At 32.8% G+C, this 25,486-nt stretch overlaps 3 protein-coding genes across 6 annotated transcripts in view; 2 read left to right on the top strand and 1 right to left on the bottom strand.

Moving 5' to 3' along the window:
- Positions 1–6,829, top strand: part of Npl4 (nuclear protein localization 4) — a 34,359-nt gene extending 27,530 nt beyond the window's left edge. Inside the window, exons 9-12 of the mRNA XM_088274495.1 lie at positions 1,736–1,963; positions 3,035–3,219; positions 4,359–4,493; positions 5,031–6,829. Of these exons, the coding sequence (XP_088130621.1) occupies positions 1,736–1,963; positions 3,035–3,219; positions 4,359–4,482 (537 nt within the window). The 3' untranslated portion in view covers positions 4,483–4,493; positions 5,031–6,829. The remainder of the gene's footprint in view (positions 1–1,735; positions 1,964–3,034; positions 3,220–4,358; positions 4,494–5,030) is intronic.
- LOC148300626 (cytochrome P450 9e2-like) overlaps positions 1–25,486 on the top strand; it is a 229,083-nt gene that overhangs the window by 47,302 nt on the left and 156,295 nt on the right. The window lies entirely within an intron of this gene.
- The window catches only part of Atg18a (Autophagy-related 18a), a 46,328-nt gene continuing 30,706 nt past the window's right edge, over positions 9,865–25,486 (bottom strand). The window contains exons 3-9 of one of the 3 annotated variants that reach the window (XM_088274519.1): positions 25,047–25,137; positions 20,691–20,885; positions 19,755–20,029; positions 17,979–18,149; positions 17,391–17,560; positions 13,004–13,057; positions 9,865–10,790 (exon numbers count right to left, since the gene is read on the bottom strand). In XM_088274519.1, the coding sequence (XP_088130645.1) occupies positions 10,687–10,790; positions 13,004–13,057; positions 17,391–17,560; positions 17,979–18,149; positions 19,755–20,029; positions 20,691–20,885; positions 25,047–25,137 (1,060 nt within the window). In that variant the 3' untranslated portion in view covers positions 9,865–10,686. The remainder of the gene's footprint in view (positions 10,791–13,003; positions 13,058–17,390; positions 17,561–17,978; positions 18,150–19,754; positions 20,030–20,690; positions 20,886–25,046; positions 25,138–25,486) is intronic. The other 2 variants (XM_088274520.1, XM_088274521.1) reach the window with 2 other exon arrangements.

The following is a 25,486-nucleotide window of genomic DNA, read 5'->3' as shown; positions in this document are numbered from 1 at the left end:
GGTGCGGATAAGGGTTTGAATTTAGGATTTTTGAAATATATATATTTTTAAAAAAAGAACGCCCGAGGACGATCAACGGTGAGAGCAGCAGCCTTATCAACAATTGCTCCAAATTTTTATCGTCTGTGCTCGGTTAAGTAGGCTCACATTTTGCATCAAACATCATTTGTTATGTATGTATTCGCACAATATTTATTTTAATAATAAATCAACATTAAATAAACTTAATTTTTTCATTGGTGTACCTCTTTAATTTCTTGATTTGGTAGGTGTACCTTGAACAGAAAAAGTTTGCGGAACACTGCATTCATGACACGGCTTTGCCGCCTACGGCGGGGGTCGCCAAACTTTGGCAGGCGGGCCATTGTTTTGTTCAAATTACTTTTGCTTTTTGTCGTAATATACACTTAATTTTGAGCACGATAAGTGGTGTTGCATCAGCCCCAGCTAGATTATGGAATGATATAGATTGTGAATACGAAATGATTAACCAAAATGAAACCAAATTTGAAATCGAAAGTTATTTGTGTAAATTAAAATACATAAAAATATTATTGTCTATGATGTTTCTATGTCAGTTTCTATGTTTGTCAGCTGTCAAAAAGTCGCCATGTCAATTAATGAACTCGGGACAAAAATAATAAATGTCGAATTTTCCATTTTCATTTTTTGATTCCTTGTCTACAATTCTTAGAGAAACACTACACAACTGTGGAAAATAAATATTTACTTAAAAACCCAAAAAAATTAATTGCACTTTATAATATTATCATTAGATTTTTGATTTGAACTGTCTTCTTTAAAAAATATTATGTGAAATGGTTTCTGTCTTAAGGTTTTTTTATCTGGGTTTTTGCAGACTATAAAATTTATTTTGGAGAATAAGGAAGCCCGCAAATGTGCGTTTTCTTCTTTCATAATTCCGAATGCATAAATCCTGTAGAAAATTTATATGCCAAGAACCTGGCATTTAAAATTGTGACAGAAAAATTTCCGTTTGCAGTAAGACTAATGAAACTTTTTAAACGTATCCGCTTAAGCTTTTGTGGGTGTGAATTCTCAGGTAAAAGATTGAGCGTCTGAAGTCGTAAGTAGGACATAGGAAAGTATTAGTTGTCAAATATGGCAAACACACTCATACTTTTGTACAAATTTTATCTCGTGGGATGTTGTGAACATCACTAATCACGCGATAAAATGAATAGGGTGTGAATTAGATAACAGGAGGGAACATTTGAAAGCGATTAGTATCTTTCTTTTCTTTCTTCAGCCTTTTTCTTGTATCCAGTATTGAACAAAGGCTTCCCTCTTGGACTTCCACAGTTCTCTGTTGGACGCGACTCTCTTCCAGTGCAGGCCTGCCACTTTTTTAATGTCATCTTGTCTTGGACCATCTTGTCTGGGGCCTACCCACGCTTCTGCGTCCTGTACTAGCCCTCCAGTCAAGCACCTTTTTCGTCCTTCTATCCTCAGACATACATGCCACATGACCTGCTCAGTTTCACTTTTGTTCCGCGACTCTTTGAGCCATATCTGTTACCTTGATCTTTTCCCTTATACAAACATTAGTATTTTGGTCGCCAAGTGATATGTTTAGCATCCTTCTCTCCATTGCTCTTTGTGTTATCCGGAGTTTATATATGATTTATTTTATCCCAAATGATCCGGTTCCACTATTGTTCCGTGATTCTTTGAGCCGCATTGAGATTGCTTAATATTTGTGTGCTTTGTTCAGGAGAAGGACCACTACGGCAATGAGGTGGCGCGCTGCGGGCGGCCGCTGCCCGTGGAGTACCTGCTGGTGGACGTGCCGTGCGCGGCGGCGCGGGTGCCGCTGGCCACACTGCGCCGCCCGCGCCCCTCCCGCGCCCTGTTCCCCACCGAGCAGCGCCCCGCGCAGCGCCAAGACCTGCGCTCGCTGGCCACCTACCTGGCCCAGTGGCCCGAAGAAGACTTCCTGGAGGTAACGTACTTTATCCAATACTTCTTTATCTCCCTGTAGCTATTTACTCACTTTGGACGGGAAAGGTATTTCTACCCGTTCGGTCGATTGATGCTTAACCCATTGCACCACTAATAACGGTGACATAATTTGTTCATACAACACTATTTTGACACATTTTTTTATTACAATAACATCAAGACTAAATTACGCACAAAATAAAAATGGTAATACATAAGGGCATAATTTTGTTGTTGTTCGTAAGAGAGATCAGTATGGCTCATCCCCAGGTAGTTTTGGAAGAGTGTGTTCAGTTCAGAGTTGTGAAGTTATTGTCATTCGCAAAACTGGTGAATCGCCGGCTTTGTGAGTCGGTGACAAATTGATCTTGGCCGGCCTTGTGTTGCAATGGGTTAAGGACAGGAAGGGTATTTTTACCTTCTGCGCCGGCCTCATTTCAAAGTCAGAATAGAAGGAATTACATATTTAATGTTTTTATATGCATATTATGTACCGATCTCTTTGTTAAGGTCTTAACTATACGTATATAATTGTGAAATCCCATCAGCAGCAGTTTGCACACTAAATCATTTCCACCATAATATTTTCCCCAATTCATTCACAGTGAAGCGCCCTTGAGGTATATTTTTACGAAAATGGCGCTATATAAGTTATCCAATTTTATTATTAAAAAACACCCGAAATGCGAAATGTGTTAACAGGCAATGCCTGGCATGCTTCTCACTACACCTAGCTTATGTGTGCGAGTGTTTAAGGAACTGTTGGGTAATATATCCAAAATTAAACAAGGTTCATTGGATTGAATTCTACATTTATTTATGTATTTCTAATTCTACATTTATTATGTAAAACGCGTCGCGTATTAATATATACATAAATAAATGTAGAATTCAATCCAATAAACCTTGTTTAATTTTGGATATATTACCCAACAATTCAATATGGAATTCTACCAACTATCTGCAGTTACAATAAATATGTTTGAGGAACCTTCCTACATTCTCAGTTACAGTTCCGTGATGGGTGTTATTTCTCCCTAGTGCCTTTCTTACCTTATGTTCGTGTTACCAGGCAATGTCAGACTTCCACGTGCTGCTGTACATAGCGACGATGGAAGCGCTCCCGATGTTGCCTCACATGGAGGAGCTGCTGACGGCCGTGCGCACGGGCGACTCCGAGCTCGCCGCGCGCTGGCGACACTCCGACCACTGGGCCACGGTGGAGCAGCTCATCGCGGCCACCGAACACCATACCAGGTGCGTGACCGTATGTTTGCACTCGACATGTGCAAAATATAAGCACCCTAGTCAGGCCTAATAATAATAATACTAGTAAATTCAAATAAAAATAATAATATACTAGTAGTCCGCCTCCGCAGTGTAATAGTCGTCATGCTCGGCTACCGTGCTGGAGGTCCCGGGTTCGATTCCCAGGGGGGAGTCAAATAAATATAAGTGATTTCACTCTAATATTTATTCAATATTACCCTGGATTGGTACTTGAAGCGGAGAGCTGTTCACCTTTCCTTCATGTATTGACGATCGAGATAACACTGCGTTTATATGATGCAGTGCCCTATGCACCATCGAGTGCAGATAAGGGTTTTAAAAAATATTTCATTGCTAAATAATATTAAACACTAGAAGTTGAAAGGAAAACTCCAATATCTACATAACATTTGCAGGAAGAATTCTAATTCTTCTAGTCAATATGAATATCAGTTCGCTTACAATAACTCGAGATTATTTTTGGGCCAATCAGGCAATTCGGTGCTGGCTAAAATTAAATTTTAAATATATTTTTCTATGTATGACAAATAACCATTGTTCAAATAGAGTACTTAAATATATCTCCCTACCATTAAGAAGTAACTGTCATATTATGTTGGTTATATTAAGTTTTCTTGGGACGCAACATTCTCTTTTTATACATGTGACTCAAATTATTTTACATAAGTTACAGTGAAGCTCTTGCATGACATTCTACGCCTTTGCGACGTCATTCGTGTTTCAGCTTTCAAAATTTTTAGTAAAAAGTATGAAATACACCACTTTATTTCCTCATTCATTAGTCATTGCGCTGTACAGCGATGATTTCAATCAATGATCATATTCAAACACCTTACCTTCATATTATTAGTAACCATGTTAACACTGCACAGATATGTAGAATATAAATTTTTTAATTTAAGTTTTACTTAGTAAATACCACTATTTATTAATTAAACTTTAATTAAAAATGGATAGATTTTACCACAAAGTGACTGCCGAATCAATAAATGAAATTAGAATATTAAAGTTAAGGGGTCATGTTGGGTAAAATACACTTCTCATTGAAGACAAGTGAATATGTTTGTATGTTGAAGGATGTTTATGTGGAATTTTTGTTTATTTAGTGCCGATCTGACGTCCGGGTCTGCCTCGGGCAGGGAGGAGGGCCCCGTGTGGACGTGTCCCCACTGCACCTACCACAATCCCGCACACAAGGACACCTGCGAGATTTGTATCCTTCCCAGATAATTTCCCAAGGGGTGAGTGAGATTTGACATTACCTAGCTTATTACTAGGCATAAATATCTTCCGACCTAACGAGTAAGAATGGCCCAGTTTCTATCTTACCTCGAGTTACAGATAATGCTGATGAATCTGAAAAATTACAGATATCTGAACGCTGTGTGTTTATATCGTTAGAAAGAAAAAAATTGACGCAATAGTCTGAATACCATTAACCTAATCACAGCATTTTTAATCAGTTGGGATATTGCGCCATGCGGCGCAATTTTAAGGTTTTTTAAAATTTTAAATGCCTTTTTTTAGTTTGGTGATGTCTTTTAGTTTGTATAAATACCGTGTCACATTACACTTGATGATGTAGACTTGTATTCCCTACATAATGATCACTTAAATTGACATTGGTACAGCACACAAGCATTTTTTTTTATAGCCGTGCCTATATATCGGCACACAGCACTCAAGAAACATAAGATGTCGTGTTGATACAGTGGCACACGCATCTAAGGGGTTAATAATATATTTATTCAAATGTATTTTTTAATTATTATTTTCAGGAGTGCAGTGGGAGTTTTCTGTGAGGGTTTACGGAACAAGAAACAAAACTTCCCCAGACATAGCGCCCGTTGTAGGTTCATATTGGTAACACTCGCGTGCGGTGCTCAGAATAGTAAACTATTCAGGTATTTTTTATACATTTTTTCAACTGTCTGCTACAATAACAATAAATTCTGCTATTCAATACGACGGAGTAAAGTATTTGTAAATTTAAAAGTTGTAAAATTACGATTTTTAGCTTTTGTATAAAGAATCACATTAATCGTGTTAGTAGATTGCATCCCGCCAATAAAAGAACTGAACATTATTCAAATTCAATTTTTTCACTTATTATGGTTGGTGCTCTCTATGTATTTTGTTCAAAGCACATAATATAAAAAATAAAACTGAAAAATGCCATTACATCAGTGTTTGTTTTTTTAATATGGGAGAGCAAAGCCAAATTTTATAAACATATTCGATGTTAACACAAGTTACAGAACCACGCCATATTGATCAATTGTCAAAATTAGTGATTTTTCTGGAGACGCATTTGAAGCACTATGAATTTGTCGAGTAGTGACATTGCTATACCGTTTTATAATAATTATATAGAATGAAGTCTTGGCAATACAATAGTATATATACTCAAAAAGTTGAGAGCTTTAAATGTGTCTCCTTTTGAAAATAACCAATTTAGAGTTGTGACACTCACTAGAGCAATATGATAATTCATTCATCTCATTTTGATAAATCATGTCTATTTATTAACCTCTTAGCAATGAGTTTTTGCTAACCAAACTGTATCTGAGTATGTATTGAGTTTATTTTACAATGACTTTTTTATTTAAAAAAAAACTCAATACAAATGTAACCACATCAATTTATGGATGATCGAATCAGCAGTGACTACAGGTGGATATATCTGTTGTTTTTTTTATCATACATTCTTTATAGCAAGGGTCATTCACTTAACCACATTACCTGTCTCAAAACTTCTAGAATAAACATCGCCTGCTGATAATTAGTGCTACCAATGCAAAAATTCATTTTATTGAATGTAAAATGTATATTTCAGATATATAATAAAAACTTCAAGAAAATATATTAAAAAATTCATGTCTCAACAAGTCCTATATTTTAGATAAATTTAAGAGCGCTTGAATTATAAGCGTGAACACAAAATCTCAGCCATACAGCTTTGCTAATTTTATTCGGACTAGGTTTGACATGCAGGTTATGATTTGTTTAAAATGTTCGTTTACTACTATTTTCGATTACGCACAATTTGAAATGTTGTTTTGTAATGTGCTTAGTAAATTGATTTAAAGCAGAAACAGATTCTGAATTATTGTTTTATTGGCAGGATGCTATTTGAGTTCCATCACATTGTAATTGTTTATAAGTATATGATAGCAACTATATTATTATATACATATTAATCACGTGCCCAATATCACTACCATCTCCCAAACATTCGGCTGATAGGATTTCATCATTTCAACCGAGTTGTGCTTTTGTACATTATGTATAAAATTATATTGTGATTTTTAAAATCAAATAGAGGAGCCTTACTACCAAAATCAATACAGATTTCGGAATCATAACCTAGATTTGATCTCTTAAAGGCAGTATCAAGTACTTTTAATTATATTTATGGTTTTATGTTGCCCTTTAAATTATTACATATTCGTGTCCAGGTTATATTTTCATATATGAATGTATTATTTTATTAAATATCTTTTTTTTTTTAAATACATTTTGTTACTCTGATTGATGTCGTATATTTCTGGTGTTAAGGGGATTCGCAGAGCAAAAATATTACATCTCAACACTTTTTCTAATATAAAACTTTGAAATTTGGCTCTGTAGCACTTTTATTTGAATTAATGAAGAGCACTTATTCCTAACTTCTATAATGCCTGTCACTTATTTTGGTGTTGTAAAAATTATTCCAATTGACTAAGATTGTGTTTTTTTTTTTTTCGTTATGTTGAGGAATTTTTAGGTTTGAATGAAAATTGCAATTTGTTTTAATTTTGATGACAGCAAGATCTGTTGTAAAAAAGTTTAATTTAACATGTTCGCTGCCGGAAACCTAATGAACAGATAAAAACCAGAAAAGCTTTTTTCTGGAATATCATCCCGTGTCATTTACATTTTTCGGAACACATTCTGGATATGTACAACCTTGAAAATCTAAATTAAATGTATCAAATACCTAGAAACAAATATTTATAACCAGAAAGCGGGTAATTGTTTCTTATAGTAGAATTACCAATAAAGCATGGATTATAAATCAAAAACTTTCAGTTTAATTAAAAAAAGTTATAAGAATAATTTAAGCAGTTTATTAAAACTGCATATGGGTACTCACGTCTTAACTAATAAAATCTAGATCTTTTTTCCCTGTGTCAAATATTCTGCAAACCCATACGTAAGATGATGAAGTTAAAGATAGTTATTGTAGTTCTGTAAATTGAACAGATTAAAAATGTTACATGAGAATTTTTTATGCAAGATGCAGCATGTTGCATTATGAATATTAATTTGTTGAATTTTCACATGAAATTAGGCAGCGAACATGTTACTGGGTAATAAAGTACTTTTTTTTTAATTCTCAAAAACATTTGATACAATATCCTAAAAATGGTTATATACCCCAACAGGAATTATGTGTGTATAAATGTACAATTCACACTGATGTTTTTAACGAGTACTAAAAGTGATTTTTTAATATTAATAAAATTATATTAATTTGAAAACTGGATTTATAATATTTTTTAAATATGTATGTAATGTATTTTCAATGATAGTAAAAAAAAATGTCTGAGCTTTTATGTTTTATTTTTAAATGATTATTTATTTCGAATTGAAGATATTGTTTTAATTATATTATTCTAATTACATATTATGTATGTTAATTTTTTTTCTTTTACAAAAAATCGCACATTGCAAAATCGCACTTGTCAACAAATTAGAATTCTAATTTTATATGACTAGAAAAATATATATTTGTATGCCAACACTCACTTATTATTTCGTTAATTTGGCTTATGTTTTATTATTCAGAATAAATGGAATCTAAAATTAGGAATGTTGTCTGGATATTTTTGAATTTTGATAAATGTATTATAGGATATGTGGCTATATTGTTTTCTTTCTTCTGATGCTTTGCCCACCATTATAGAACACCGTGATACTGAAATAAGAAGGGTTGGCCTAATATGTGTTCTAGTGACAGTGAAAATTTACATTCATATTGTGAGTATATTGGTACATACATATTACTAAATTGACCTAAATTTCATTTTCCCTCACACCAAGATGTGCTGTGCTACCTACACTTAAAGAATATGAGTCTGTGAGTAAAATCAAATGGAAGAAAAATTCATTGAAATTATCAAAGTACAGATAAAAATGATTAGAAATCAATAAAATTCCTTTTATATTGTGATTCTATGAATTTTACTGTAAAAAATAAAATATGTGACTTTCAAGGTTTTGCTTTTTAGTAATTGTCCTCTATTATTAAAATTTTGCACACATTCTATTATTTTCTTCGCTTTCAGCAACTGCAAAAAAAAGAAATGGGAAGAATTGGATAATAAAATAAGTGCAATATATTGAGTTTTGTGTAAAAGTTTTATTTCTTTTTTTTGGAACACATGAGCAGCTAATTATAACATAAAATGAGGGGAAACTGCACAAATCTGTGTTATCTTTACACATACAAGGATGAACATCTATATACATCTATATACAACTATATATATATATATATATATATATATATATATATATATATATATATATATATATATATATATATATATATATATATATATATATATATATATATATATATATATATATATATATATATATATATATATATATATATATATATATATATATATATATATATATATATATATATATATATATATATATATATATATATATATATATATATATATATATATATATATATATATATATATATATATATATATATATATATATATATATATATATATATATATATATATATATATTATATATATATATATATATATAATATATATATATATATATATATATATATATATATATATATATATATATATATATATATATATATATATATATATATATATATATATATATATATATATATATATATATATATATATATATATATATATATATATATATATATATATATATATATATATATATATATATATATATATATATATATATATATATATATATATATATATATATATATATATATATATATATATATATATATATATATATATATATATATATATATATATATATATATATATATATATATATATATATATATATATATATATATATATATATATATATATATATATATATATATATATATATATATATATATATATATATATATATATATATATATATATATATATATATATATATATATATATATATATATATATATATATATATATATATATATATATATATATATATATATATATATATATATATATATATATATATATATATATATATATATATATATATATATATATATATATATATATATATATATATATATATATATATATATATATATATATATATATATATATATATATATATATATATATATATATATATATATATATATATATATATATATATATATATATATATATATATATATATATATATATATATATATATATATATATATATATATATATATATATATATATATATATATATATATATATATATATATATATATATATATACTTTTTCTTTCATGTTTTTATATAATATAAATTTTCTTATTATATGAAGTTAATGTTTTCAATCATACATCGCCAACTAAAAAAACATCGGATGAAAATTAATGACAAATATGGTTTCACATATTAAACCACAAATATTGTTAGTAAATCTGCCTAGTGTAATTTTTATTGATTAGTAAAACTATAAGATAATAGTATTTCTATTTTTGAAACTCCAAAATTGGCTGTCTGTTTGACTTCGGCTGTCAAATCAGTGCCCAAAAACAGCCAAAGTCAAGGAAAACCACCAAAATGAAATCAAGGACCTTGTTTATGCTAATTGCTTTATTATACTACTGTTGTTATGGAAAAAATGCTATACATCGTAAAAATAAACAAGAGCTACAATTTATTACTGTCTATTGATTTTAGAGAAATAAAAGCTAAATACAGAAATGTTTCCCTACATTTTCTTGTAAGCTTTTTTTCGCCTTCATGGTTTTGCTTTTATATTTTTTACATTTTGCTTTTATTTAAGATATTTGTACAGGGGTCAATGAATCACGATTTGCTTGTGGCATGTCATTCGCACATCATTTTAACTATCAATCACTCGTCAGATGTTTACTGAAATTATACAGTATATCTAACATTGATAATCATACGGCGTCAGTTTACTGTACACAACTAAACAAAAATTAAGTTTAAAATTCGGTATTCATCCGATGGTATTTTAGTTGCATTTTTATTACAAATACATAATTCAGACCTATAAGTAAAAGAGAAGAATAAATAAAAAGCAAAAACAATGTTTTTTTTTTCGAGGAGAAGTAACAGAGTAGAATGAATGTTGCACTGTCACAAGCACACTGGTCTACTCTTGCGAGACGGGCGGGAACTCGCGGTCGTCGTCCAACTTGAAGCCTTCTCGCGGCGGCGAGTCGGCCGCAGTGGCCATCTCGTGGAACTTCTCCGACTCTGCGGATCCAGCAAATGGACAAACAAAACAAGCTGTTAATCTCATCACCATAAACTGTAGCTACATATAACCATACATAGTAGGAGCTTGCTTCCCTTTACTTGATTCAATCAATTGTTTTCTTTATCTAATTAATTAATTAATGTTTTCGTGGACGGAAATATCCATGCAAGTATACAACTTTTTTGCAGATTTTTTCGTTCAGTGTCAAAATTTCATAACGCCAGCACTGCGCTAAACATATTTATTGTGTCAAACAGTGGAGACGGTGGTTCTGTAATAACTGCGCAGTTTTCACACGGAGCAGAAACAAACAATTTCCAAAAATGTGTTAAATCTACTAAAACAGATGTTTCCTTTTGCAAAAACGCTCCTCAATTTAAAGTTTCTTTATTTCTTTAAGCCAAACCTTAGATTATACAGGGAACTTCTGTCAAAATAATTTTTATATTTATATAAATTAAATAGACTCAAAATCTTCCAACTTATCGCAGACTTTAGCACGGTGCATTATGTAATATTTTTTTAATTTCAGTTCATTCACATAATGCTACCGGGTCCATGCTGTCGCAAATGTGCAGTAATATTATTTTGAGATAAAATTCGGAAAATGCAAATTCATACTTTGGCACTGGTTAAAAAGAGGAAAAAATGCCAACTTGATCAAATTTAGAATTTGATTTTGGTTACATTAAATACAAAATAATTTGTTTTGTATTCAAATCTGGGTATAAATCACAAATAAATGAGACTTAAAAGAAAACAAACTCCTAGGGAAAGATATTTCATAATATACTTGTCTATGTGAAACAGTGGCGAGTAGTCATAGAGTCACCATTATTAATATAGAATGATAACTTAATATTAAATTTGTCTAATTACTGATTCTTTGTGAAATAAATACATTATCTATATTTATTCACAATTTAAGTTTGCCTCGAATCAAAATAGAGATTAATCAGATAATGTGGTTAGTAGTAGTTTAAAAGGAAATGATCGATTTGGAGGTGACTACCTTGAAATAAACAAACTAATAAGCGTATAAATAATAATAATATGTAATGGGAATAAGCGATGCCGGGAAAGGAGAGTACTTTACTTCAGGTGGATGGTGACAGGACAGGTGATCAAATTATGGAGGTGAATTACGTAAGTCAATTCAACACGTAACTCCTGATGCCGAGTTCATATTCTAATAAGTATATAATGTTAAAAATAGTAAAGAAATTCTACATTTACAAATGTGGAAAATTACGCTCAATTAAGGTAATTTTCTTATTTTAGTTAAACTCAATCTTGAAATAATCAAAGGCTTTTTAGTCGGTCATATTACTAACGAGCCGAGGTAGTTCTGTCTGGAAAGGAAGATTGCGCCGACCGATTGGACACTGGTCGTCTCGCATCTTGTCGGCAGTGGTAAATCCGCAACCGAGATGACGGACAAATAATGAGACAATTTACAAAAAGGGGATTTTGGTGGATTGTTTTAAATGTTTTGTTGCTTTTGATTTTTTCAAAATACAGGTAACCGTCGTTTTGCGCCGGTTCGATATGTGCCGGTTGGTAGCGGCCGTGGGATTCCCAACACCGAAGCGCCGCGATTCTAATAGCAGAAACACTTTTACACATTGTTTTATTATATTACTGTATGCGCGCGCGACCAGGCTATTGTGTGAGTGAAATTGTATAAAAAAAAATTTTGCACTACTGTGCTCAAGTTTTGTGACTGAAATAACTTTCCAAAGAAGAAGAGGATGAGAAAAAATGACAGGAAAACCTTGAAAATGGCCGATCTAACTCGTATCCTTTCTTCTATAGGAAGGTTAACAGATGAGCTCTGTGATTGTGCAAAAAAGGAAGCACTAATCAAAGCAAGTTAAAGTGGATGCTTTTTTAAAAAAATTGATAATTTAATTTCGTACTGACGAACTAATTAAATAGAATTCATTAATTATATCAAGATACTATTTATTTTGTTAACGAATTTAAACTTTATTTGTTAAATACATTTACAATTTATTTTATACATAGGCGGGGCTATGTAATAAATAAAATTATAAATAAACAAGTCAGGTTTTTCTTAAAATTTTGACGCGGAACTTAACCTTATATCGTCCATTACATTTGTGTTCAATTTACGCAGATTTTTTTGCGCCAGTGTCTAGGAAAGGAACCCCGGCGTAAAACGACGTTTACCTGTTCTGACCAGTACCTGACATATGATCGGGGTCACGACCTCTCAGAGCGCCCGCGTACGTGTTGCCTCCTTGAAACACAAAACACTTTACTAAAAACAGAACGGAACAGTCGAGAAACCGAGTGGGAGACAAAATGGCCGCCTGACGCTGTCCAGCTCTTCATCGTCCCCGAGCGGCTCCAACTTACGCTATCTGCCGCCACTATCTGCATATTCAAGGCGACCATTTCCATACTGTTCCTAGCTTTTAAAATATTCCTGCACATTGTCTTACAAAGTAAACTAATAATCTATTGAAATTCTCATCATCATTTATATACATTTTCAATTGTTTTAATTTTCCATACACATTCATCGCAGCATAAGTTGAGCTATGTTGAGATAGTAAATATATTAATAATACCCAAAATATAATATATCATTAGTCATTGTGAGTTACAGTAATTAACATTAAGGCGTTTATTATCAATCGTTGTTATTTTATAAAAACAACATCTTTCAACACTTTTAAAGTAAATCAAAAGGAATCGATCATATTGCAAAACACCTAATCACATAGATAACTAAGAGGAACCTGAAAATGAAAGGAGGGTTACATTGTCAATAGAGTCCGCGGGCTTTACACTCCACTTGACAAATTATTTTTAAAAAAAAACTATTTTACATTTTAGCGGAAATAAAATAAAACGGACGAGGATGGTGATAAAGGATAAAACTGATATAAAACGGGGATCGATATATAATAATATAATAAAATCAACACAAATTATACAACAGGGGAATAAAATAAATGGATAAAAGTAATAATAATTAAGAGAAATAGGTAATTTTGTCAATGTACGGCAAACTGACATCGCAAAAGGGGTCAGATATTGTAACCCAATTTGCTCAAATGGTTGGCCGTTGGTTATTATTGGCAATGGCAACAGTTACATTATCTATTCTACAAATTGTTCTTATTCTTATAGTACCTATGTTATTCACTTTCCTAACCAAAATATGTACAATTCAACCTAAGTAGAGAAAAAATTAAATAAAAATCACATTTAAGTATGAAGGCGGTGAGAAGCAAAGCTAAAAAATTACGACACCCCAGACAGGCACACAAATCAACAAATAATGCGCAATATCTACTCCTTTCCAGCAGACGTTCATAAAGGAAAAATAATTCCACAGGAAGATAAATAAATGAAATTGTGGCAGATACATGTTGCTTAAATTACAAGCATATTTTAATTATTATCGACAGTAAATAGTGGATATTTAGTAAAAATAATAAAAAATGTTACAAAATTTCAAAACCAAAAAGTTTTTTCACATAAAATTTCCAAAAAGTTAAATAACCCGAAATTTTAAGTAACTAATAACAACGATTTAAATGAAAAAAAATAACACAAATTTTTTGTTGATTTACTAATAACACTTGCCACTTTACAATTTGAAAAAAAAATGCATCACTTGATTTGTGTAAGGAAAATATATGATATTTTTAAAATTAAAAATCAACTTTTACTATGCTAATGATTTTTGCAATTCCCCAAATTTTCTGCTGAAAAGGGTTCAATATGTTAGCAAAGTACAAAACAAGCCTATAATACGTGCATTCTGATATTGTATTATGTTTATGCGACAAAAGAATATTTGCAAACCATTTATATCAAAGTGCATCGGTATTGGTAGTGAAAAAGTAGTGAAGCAAATATTTAGTAGGATTAAAGTGCTTAAGGGGAAAGTAAACATTTAAAATTTAATACAACAAAACATTGCTACAAAATCATACATTTGTGCACATACTCTGAAAGTGTAAAGAATATAGCCATAATCGATAAAATCATATGACATGCACTAATTTGGATTCGTTTGCTGATATAAATGAATATAAAAAACAAACATTGTAAACTACAAATGATTCATTTTTGAGCTATTTCATTGAAGACCTAGGCACCTAAATGTCAAATATAAAGTGGTCTATTACATATTCTGACATATCGCCCACTCCTTTCAAGAACGTCATAAATCAAAAATCTTGATTTTCCAGGAGAACGTTTTTAAAGTTTAAAAATATAACACAATTTATTAAAAATAAATATCAAGCCTCTTATTGAACTTTTTATTGTGCAACAGATCTTTTTATGTAAAACCTGAAGGTTTTTTCCCCATTTGAAAAATATTAAGTATATTTAAAAAAATAATCAAACAATACCTTTTCTTCAAAATGCAAAAACAAGATTTTCTGCCTTGTAGCGAGTAAATATTAAGTTAAAACTATGCCGCTTTTGCTGGGATATAGTAAATTTTCTTGGCATTCCGAAAACATGCACAACTGAAAATTGACGATTTTTGATTTATGACGTTCTTGAAAGGAGTGAGCGATATAGCCACTAAAGCACAGCAAGGGCTTTTGGTATGTATTAATAGAGTTCTACAGACAAGTGCAGTAGAACCCTGGAAATCCAAACTAATTGGGCTGTGGCCTGTTTGGATTTGGGAAAAGTTCGGATTAGCCATTACTCCATTAGGATATTTCAATCTCGTTTTCAATTACAGTACTTCAGTAGTAATACAGTACTTGCGTAGCAATACAGGTACAGAACTATATACGTACTTTATTAACTTTTCAATAATTTTTAAACAAATTAGGTTATATATAATGATTCTATCTAATAATAAATGTGTTCTTCAGTCTTCGAGTATTTTTTAAATGTTTTTCTTCAAAATCTCGTTTGGATTTTCCGGGATTTCCACTGTATATAGCGATTACATTGAAAATGGTTTCATATCATTGCTATACGTTTGTAGTGCCTGTCCCAAAAACTGCTTGCTCTCTTTAGTAATTGCAAGGCAGAATAATAAAGGTATGTTCAACAATTTGTGGTAATCTATGGAAGAAATAATTGCTTGGAAATGTAAGTACTGTGTTTTAAAAGTAAATCAAAACTGGATGCATTTTGTGTGAAAAATTAATGATTTCTTTATTTATAATGGCATACTGCGTGGGGTGACATAAGCTCATTAAAATGACTGACACAAAGGGAACATTCTAGTTTATTGTTTATCCTCAACTTAAAACCACGATTTATAAATAAAGTATTTAATCATGGTAACTCATTTGTTTTGACTTGGTCAGTTTTTTCCAAAAGCAACTAGGAAATGTTATTATCCCCGTATAAGCTGCTAAAGATGTACATAATAATTTTTCTCCTTTGTATATTTGACATTTTCGTGTTTTTGGTCTAGCGAAGTAGATAAAAAAAATCAGTTTGGATATTGCAACATCGGTTTATATTCTCAAACAATGCTGAAAAATACTGAAAATAAGAAGTCTGGAGTAGCACCCTTTACCTACCACCAAATATACTACTACTAGCAGTTACCATATAAAAATTTACTTGAAGAGAGGCGATGCTAAGAAAAAAAGAAAATAATAATTAAAGTAAGAGAAAAGTATTACCAAACACGTTTTGTTGAATTATAACCAAATATATGATAGGTAGAAGAAAACACCTTTCTTAGCAGAATAGGCATATCTCAGGTGACATGTCTATATCCCAGTCCACATGCGGAAAATTGGCAAGCCTTTGTGTGATATGAAATTTATTTATTCATTATAATCATAAGTTACTGCGAAACCCTATTACTCAAACATAAACAAATTGTGTCGGGTTGTGGTCCCATGGTTAGTGTCGCGGACTCTTGAGTCAGAGTTTCTCGGCTCGAATCCACTCTACCACAATTTGATTCCTATTTCTAATAATGAGCCGCTTAGGCTCACAGAAATAGTATTAAATTGAAATATATGTGTAAATAATAAAAATACAAATATTTCTCTTTTTTTATTTAAAAAAAAATTATTAGCATAAAATTAGCTTATGAATGCTGTTTTCCATTCAAATGTTCCACACCCTCCAATTGTTAATAAACATGGTCCTTATGATGAAAAATCCATAAAATTGAGAAAAAAATATCTTTAACGAACACATTAAATCTAGATTAGAACAACGCTTTTTGTATTTAAAGATAATTAAAGTTTAGTAATTATATTTAGTTCAGATAATCAAGATCTGGATAGTTGTGGTTCTAATTTACTACCAACTCATTGCCCGGATAGAGACTCGGTTTTGGCCAAATGACTAACACGGACTACATACTCAAGTCGGTTTTCATGATCGCCACTATGTGCGGTGACTTCATTCGAAACAAACTCACGACTATTTACGAGTTGATCGAGAGACTAATGACTTGTTAGTCCACTACAAACTCAAGTCGGTTTTGATGGTGTCATGCATTCAATACAAACTCGCGACTCGTTGATAGCAGTTACGCGGGTGTAGTGTGGTCACACAAAGGCTTGCCGCAGCAGCGGGGACGGGGGAGGCCCCAGAGCCCGGCGGGGGGCACTCACCCTTGGCCTGGATGCGCAGGGGGGCGGCGGCGGGCGCTGCGCTCACGGCGGGCCCGGCGATGCGGTGCTGCTTCACGAGCGGACAGTCGCCGCCCTCCACGGGGTCCATGCTGTACATGTACAGGATCCCCGATGCCGAAGCCACCAGCAGGCGTAGCTGCTTCGATAAACTAACACAAACATTCAATTAGGTACATTCCAGTTTTATTTTTATTTTTTATAATATGAGGTCAAGGGATCTTGCATCGCATCTTCTTGGATCATGTCACTGCGACCATATTAAGTCTATTGCGACCTCCCTCTGAATCATAGCTCACTTTCAAGATCCACATGAGTCATGTAGCTCACAACCTGTGTTGTTGGTAGGAGCTTCACTTTCTCGGAGTCTAGTAGTGGTCATCCAAGGCTTCACAAATATAGAGAAAAATGTGGATTGGTGTTTCGTTATCCTCCATACAAACTCTGCGGACTGAGGAAAAAACTGAGAAGAAAACATTGAGGAAAATTCACACCGATGTTCATTTACGTCCATACTCCCAGAACTGTTAAAATGTTATAAAAACATAAGTGTTTAAAAGTGGTTCTTACGTAGTAATGGCGCACACATTCCTGACGCCAGCCACGGGCAGATGCACGCTAGCGAAGGCCCGGCCCTGACAGAACACGTTGGTGACCTGCGCCGGCAGGTAAGTGGAGCCCGCAGACACCGCCTTGCTCAGGTACCCCATCCATCCGCCATCCTCTGAGGACTGCCGCGGCCTGTCGTGGAAACATTACCATATAATTTATTTATTGTTTCGGCATTCACATTGTGGTAGACATGATGAAATTATAAAAGAAAACACTTGTTTTTTTACCACTTGAGTATATTTTATTAGGACGAATAGTTTTGGAAGCTATGCTTCCATCTTCAGGTCTAAATATGAATAACACTTGATTGACAGATTTTTCATTTTTAACAATATTGAAGATCATTCTTCGATTGCAATATGAAATCGTCAACAGTTTAACCTTCCCTTCCCAGTGATATGTATTTACTACAACTCGACTCTAATAATGAGAATTTCGATATAAAAATATAATAGATACAGGCTTAAAATTTTTGTATTCTTCTGTAATATAATTACGTATTTCATAAAAGTAATATGGTATAAAGTTATTCATTTGCAGCGATGGAAATAAATAATTTGTGAAAAATCGGAGTACAAACGATTCCCCGTGTGTTCGTGCGAGGCGTGCTTTGCGTACACACACATGCAGCTTGATAGTGTTTCCGCTGATCCCCTTTTAGTAGCGCACAAGACGTACTTCGGGGTGGATGTGTCGTTACACCAGCTCGGCTGTCCAAACTCAAAACACAGTAAGGGACATTTTTTTGTAGTACGTTTTTTTTGCATTTTTGGACTAAGTAGATTCTACTTAGTCCAAAAATGCAAAAAAAACGTTAAAAAGATACTTTGGGATAATGCCGCAAAATAGTGCTACTACTGACTAGTATAAATAATACTAAATGATGAGGAGAATAAGTTGAGGTTTTCTACATTGCTGCCGTATGGTCAACCTGGTTTTGTAAATGTAAGTTTTAAGATTTGTACGGCTTTGTACGGCATTTTATAGAATAAAATCATCAGACAGGTGATGTCGGTTACGACGAAACCCGGCTGCTGGTCAAATAAAATTCATGTGGAAAAATTTACATACATGTTATTTTATTCTGTATGTGTTTAAGGTTGTGGTCCTGTAGTTAGTGTCGCGGACTCTTGATTCAGAGTTTCTCATTTCGAACCCACTCTACCACGATTTGAAACTTATATCTCATAAAGGGCCGCTTAGGCTCACAAAACTCCTCGCAACTCCTTACCTGACCATTTGCCTTCCTTGTTTTTATCAATTTACTGTCTATTTGATATATAATGCTGTAATTATTTGTTTATTCGTATTTCAACTAATTCTTATTAAACGGCTGTATAAGACTCTATACCAGTGGTTCTTAACAGTGTTGAAGGTACCGAACCCCACCAGTTTCAAATGCGCGTTTACCGAACCCTTAATTGGAAAAAACAATATTGCTATATTGGTATATTCCTTTCAAATAATATACTAGATCTATTGGATAAATGAATACATCGTTCTTTGTATAATTTTTCATAATATTTTATATATTCCTTTCAAACAATCAAACATCTATTGGATAAATGAATATATTATACGTTGTATATTTTTTCATAAAATCGTACAATAAGTCGGGTGTGTGTTTTGACCTCCGCTGAACCCGGGAGATTGACTCACCGAACCGAGGTTAAGAACCACTGCTCTAAACTTTAAAAAAACACAAATAATTAAATAAATTGAAAAGCAACTCACACTTCCTTGGTGGGCTCCACCAGCTTGAAGACGTGCACGGTCTCCGTGTTGGAGGAGCAGCACACGTACGTGGAGCACATGGAGAAGGCGAGGCAGGAGATGGACACGCAGCGCTTGACGCCGCGCCGGAACTCAAACAGGCGCGTGCCCTCGCGCACCGAGAACACCCGGATCACGGTGCCCTTCTCGCTGGCCGTGGCCAGGCGCGTGCCCGTGCTGTTGAACGCCAGCGCTGCCAGCGGGGAGTCGTGCGCCGTGATCATGGTCTTCGCATGCTGCACAGACAAATATTAATTAAGATTACAGAAAAAAAGAGATGGCTGTATTTTTTTCTATAAATTGGGTTGACAAAAGTGATCTTAAAAAAAACCCTCATCCGCACCGATGGTGCATAGGGCACTGCATCATATACACACAGTATTATCTTGATCATTAACACATGAAGAAAAGGTGATCTGCCCTCTGCTTAGTTTGTGATCAGTCTATGGTTAGTATTGAATAAATATTAAGAGTAAAAAAATCCCTCTTATTTATTTGACCAACCTCTGGGAATCGAACTCGGGACCTCCAGTACAGTAGCCGAGCGTGGTGACCATTACACTAAGGAGGTGGACAAAAGTGATGGATGATTTAATCCAAAAACAAAATTCTTCACAATAATTTGTTATTGTATTTAGTTTTTGGATTCAATCACACACTGCTTATAATAATGTGATTTTTATGAATATTATAAGCCAATCTCTTTGTTTAGGTAAACTATATGAACATTATCAAATCTCGTCGCTAGCGGTGCGCAGGTGTAAAAAATACCCGTCCAAAATGTGTTGATGAGGACTATTCTTATGGAGCAGCTCAGGACTGTTCCGGGGGGAAAGAGGTAATCCACAGGCAAATTGCAATGGGGTCAGACTAGAGAATAATATGTAGGAATGTTACCAGATGCGTAGCATCAAAGATCTGGACCTCCCCGATGGAACTGGAGCCGGGGTAGGCCAGGAAGCAGTTGTCGGTGTGCGCCGACAGACAGCACAGCCCCAGCGGGTTGGGCGGCGTGTCCCGGATCGTGTGCAGCACCTTCATGTCCCGGATGTTGTGGATGTACAAACTCTCTTCCAGGCATACTATTAACCTCTGAAAACAACAACATTAACTTGTTTACAAAATACAGAATCCATCTCTCATCATCTAGAGCGGTTTGGTCAGTGTCTCTTTGTAGAAGGATGCTGGACACCAAATAATTGTACTCGTATGTCGATACTAGATATCGACGGCCCCTACGTAAAGTATTGTATCTGCAAATCTGTTACTTTACAGGAGAGAGCTTAAAGATTTTTTCAATGTGTTTTTTTTATTATTAATTAACGGTTTAATCTGAAATTCTAAACTAGTATTATACATTCAAAAACAAGATAAAATAATGTATTAAATCGTTTTAAAACTTTATGCTTGCAAAAATTAAGTAGTTTAGGAGTTCAGTTCATTTCGGAAATTCGATGTAGATAGCGTCTTATATGCCTGAAAACTAGGCGTAATTTATTTTATACATTTTTTTTGTTTGTTTATATTTATAGATAACTGTCAGTTGATAACATACACCAAATATCTCAAAATTGACAAAAATGTAGTTAGAGTACCTTACGTAGGGCACGTCGATATCAAATATGTACATCTGAATTAATTTGAATTAATTTCACAATGCTTGTGGGTATATAATATTGTAGCACCTGTCAAGAAGCATGTCGTCCACCATGATCAATGTTTAGTATTGGATGTGTTGCTGTTACTGTTGATAAATTTCTACCATTGCAGTAAAAAAATGGGTTTTTTCCTGTCACAGGTAAAAACACCAGCCAGTTATATAAAAATACGCTCGTATTCTAATGTAGTGTTGTCACAATTTCAAAACAGTAGGTGAATTACTTTAGGAGATAGAAGAAATGAACATTAACATATTTATTTATAGATTTGGCGTTTATTTTATTTATCCATTATTCTGTTACTCCATTTTAATTTATTTATTAAATTTTAGAAATGTGTATTCCTTTTTTTTCTATTTTGTACGTGGCTGGATGCAGGTAGCATTTAATAAAACTTTAATTCATCATAAAACATCCACACATTATAATTTACAATATTACTACTGTTCACACAAGATTCCAAGTAAATAAACATTATTATTTATCAGTGTGACATAGAAACATGAAGAAATTAAATAATCTTTATTACACAATTTATTATTGTTAGCTATAACAGAAACAAACGCGGAATCGGCATTCATTGTCTAGTCTTTAAAAAAAATAACACTACACTTTGCCGCCTTATCTGTCCCAAGGACGACAACAATCACCTGATTGGTCGAGCGCATTGTGAAGTTCCTGCAATGCAAATTTGAAAAAGAGAAACTTTTCATTTTATTCAATCATCCAACTTTTGCAGACGTCATTTTCGCCGAAATAAAAAGTACCTATTTGGGTAATTTTTATACAAAAGTATATAATTTTTTTGGTAAACCCTTTCGCTGATAGTGTTGTTTCTCAGGTAAAATAATAATAAAAATAACACATTCAGATTTTTTAAAAACAGTCTTACAAGACATTTTTATACTAAAATTCCACACGACCTGGAAAAATATCCTAAGTTATGGTCGTTCGAAAAAAACGGATTTAAAAAATATTTTAAGCATGAGATATTTATCAAACACGTTTTTTAAAATAAATAGTTGCGTAAATTCACACATAGTAAAATTATTCAAACGTAAAATTTGTCATCTTTCATGTATAAATACAATTTTCAAGAGAAAAAACCAAAGCGTAAATCGATTACGAAAACATATACAAATTCAGAACTTATGACTGCAATATATATTTTTTATTGTTGTACATAATTCTGCTGCGGAAATTTCATCATCAACCCTGACATTGGAAAACGTACACGTTTCTAATAAAAAAGATAATAAAATGAAGTTTCGTAAAACACATTATGTAGGGACGACGTACGATAAGTCAACAATGGATGTATCAATTTAAGTGCGATGTAAAAATAATAATATTTATACATTATGATGACGATGATAAATTCGCTTCGTGGAATATCGTGAATAATATAAAAATAATTATGTTTTATCATACGAATACGATTGATATAATTTAATTTGGAATTTTTGGGCAATTTCCTCTATAAAGATAAAGAAAAATAGGTTACTAGTGTCGCGAGAAAGGGACGGCAACAGATCACGCATATTTACGATTAGTGTGAACGAGAAAAAATGAAAACAAACTACAGTTTGCAAGTATGTCTGATGTTTATGCAGCGTTTCTCAAACAAATATTTCAGATTATAATTAATTTTTCTTCAAACCCTTATCCTCACCCCTATGGTGCATAGGGCACTGCATCGTATAGACACAGTGTTATCTTGGTCGTTACATACTTGAAGGCGAGGTGATCACTCCTGGAGACCAGTTCAAAGCAATATTAAATAAATATTAGAGTGTAAAAATCACTCATATTTATTTTCAACCCCCCCCCCCGGGAATAGAACCCGGGACCTCCACTACGGTAGGTAAACAAGCTAACCATTACACCACGGAGGCGAACAACATATGATTAATAATAAAATATGATCATATAATACTTCAGCCATTTATGAATTGAATACAAATTTGAATTGATTTTCGTGGGATGTTAATAAACTTTATCCAAAGGTTTTCGTGAAGCACTATGAATTTCGATTATGTGAAAGAAAACATTTTATATCGTTAATAACAATTAAAATATAAACTAACTCACCATCTCGCCGCTTCCCCGCAGGGGTAGGCAGATAGAATAGAATGCCACAACACTCTGTCTTTGCAAACATTCTTCGCCTTTTCCAAGTTCATGCATCTCCTCATACATACGCGCCGATTATTTCAACTCCTAACCTGACCGCTTTCAAGTATTTGACATACCTGATGTCTTCCTCTGCTCCTTTTTCCAACTACATTTGCCTCATAAATTTGTTTTACCGTTATTTCTCATTCGTTCCATATGTCCAAACCATCTCAACACACCTTTCTTAATTTTATCGATAAAGCTTATATCAGCTTTGCACCTCCCCCTCCACCGCTAAAAACGCCAAAGACATTTTTTTGGCGGTCGGAGAGTGGCAAGGGTTCAATTCAATACTGCAAATTGGATCGAGTCTTATAAAGCTTCGCGCGACAGATACGGCCTTTAAATCTCGATATTTACAAAATATCCCATAAGACCTTGCGAAACAACGCTTGAAAACAGCTGGTCGCGGCGTGCGTGCGCAAACGTGACGGCATTGGAAATTGGAAGATTCAAAAACAAATATCACGTGACACGATTTAAAGCCGTTATCGGTTGAAGCGTCATTCGAGGCAAATCGTATCAGAATTTCAATCGAAAACAAAGAACGGGTACGCGTAATAACAATGTGCTAGATATCGATTAGATAATAAATAAATGTCGAAATCTTTTGTTATTATTTTCAAAAGATTTAGCTTGATTTTAATATTGAATTAGTTTAATACTTTATAAATATATTTGCATCTAATGATGGAAAGGACACGTGGTAAAAGTTACGAAAACTTGTATAGGACTAAGTTTTTCTGACAAATTTATTTGTAATTTATTGGTAAATACATGTTTTTAATTGTGATAAATTATGTATATACATACGTCTCAATGCATTCTGTCGATATACGATATCTACCGCAGAGTTACGGAAGCGGAATACGAAAATATGGGTAAATATAAAATTTGCAAAATGTCAAGTGTATGTCGAAATAGGTACGTGAGGAAAAACTCTTGTGCAATGTTGTTTGATTTGTAAACAAAGAGAGTGAATCACCGGTGACTGATCTCAAATATGGTAGATGGTGTAAAACAAAGACGGATATATGCCAATAGACTGGATTGCACAATTTCAAAAACGTGATCTTACGGGTCTTTCAGGTAGAATAGTATTGCCGTAACTATACTTACAGATCTATTCCGCTTAATAGCTAAAATGGTATTGCCTTAACTATACTTACAGATCTATTCAGCTTAATAGCTAAATGGTATTGCCTTAACTATACTTACAGATCTATTAAGCTTAATAGTTAAAAAAAAGTATTTCCGCAATTATACTTACAGATCTATTCAGCTTAAAAGCTAAAATGGTATTGCCTTGACTATACTTACAGATCTATTCAGTTTAATAGCTAGAATACTATTGTCGTAGCTCTACTTACAGATCTATTCAGGTTAACAGCTAGAATGGTATTGCCGTAACTATACTTACAGATCTATTCAGCTTAACAGCTAGAATGGTATTACTGTAACTATAGTTACAGATTTCAGTTCCCCTGTTGAATTGGCAAACTTTCAGCTTCCTGAAACAAACAATAATGGTCTCGTTAATAACGGTTCAACAGAGGGTTCAATGCATTCAAGTTTCGAGGGATTAGATTAGATTATCAGAAGAGAAATGTAACTAAGAAAGACTAAAGTATCAAATTTAAGGGGATATTCGCTAACACATAATTCATTCCACTCGAGACCACCAGAGAGGTCACTGTCTGTTCACGCCCGATTTTTTTTTAAGAATATACTTATATGGGATATTTTTTGTTTTTTAGAAAAAAAAATTCAACTCCGTACCTTTCAATAACTTTTTTTTAAACCATATAATTATTTCGAAGAAAAACTTATTTTTTCAATGCAAAAACGGTGTTTTAAAAA

This window comes from Brachycentrus maculatus, unplaced genomic scaffold (assembly GCF_059751285.1).
Source record: "Brachycentrus maculatus isolate JH-2025_06_01 unplaced genomic scaffold, ASM5975128v1 h1tg000683l, whole genome shotgun sequence".
Classification (NCBI taxonomy): Eukaryota; Metazoa; Arthropoda; class Insecta; order Trichoptera; family Brachycentridae; genus Brachycentrus; species Brachycentrus maculatus.
This window is presented reverse-complemented; position numbering and strand designations above follow the sequence as displayed.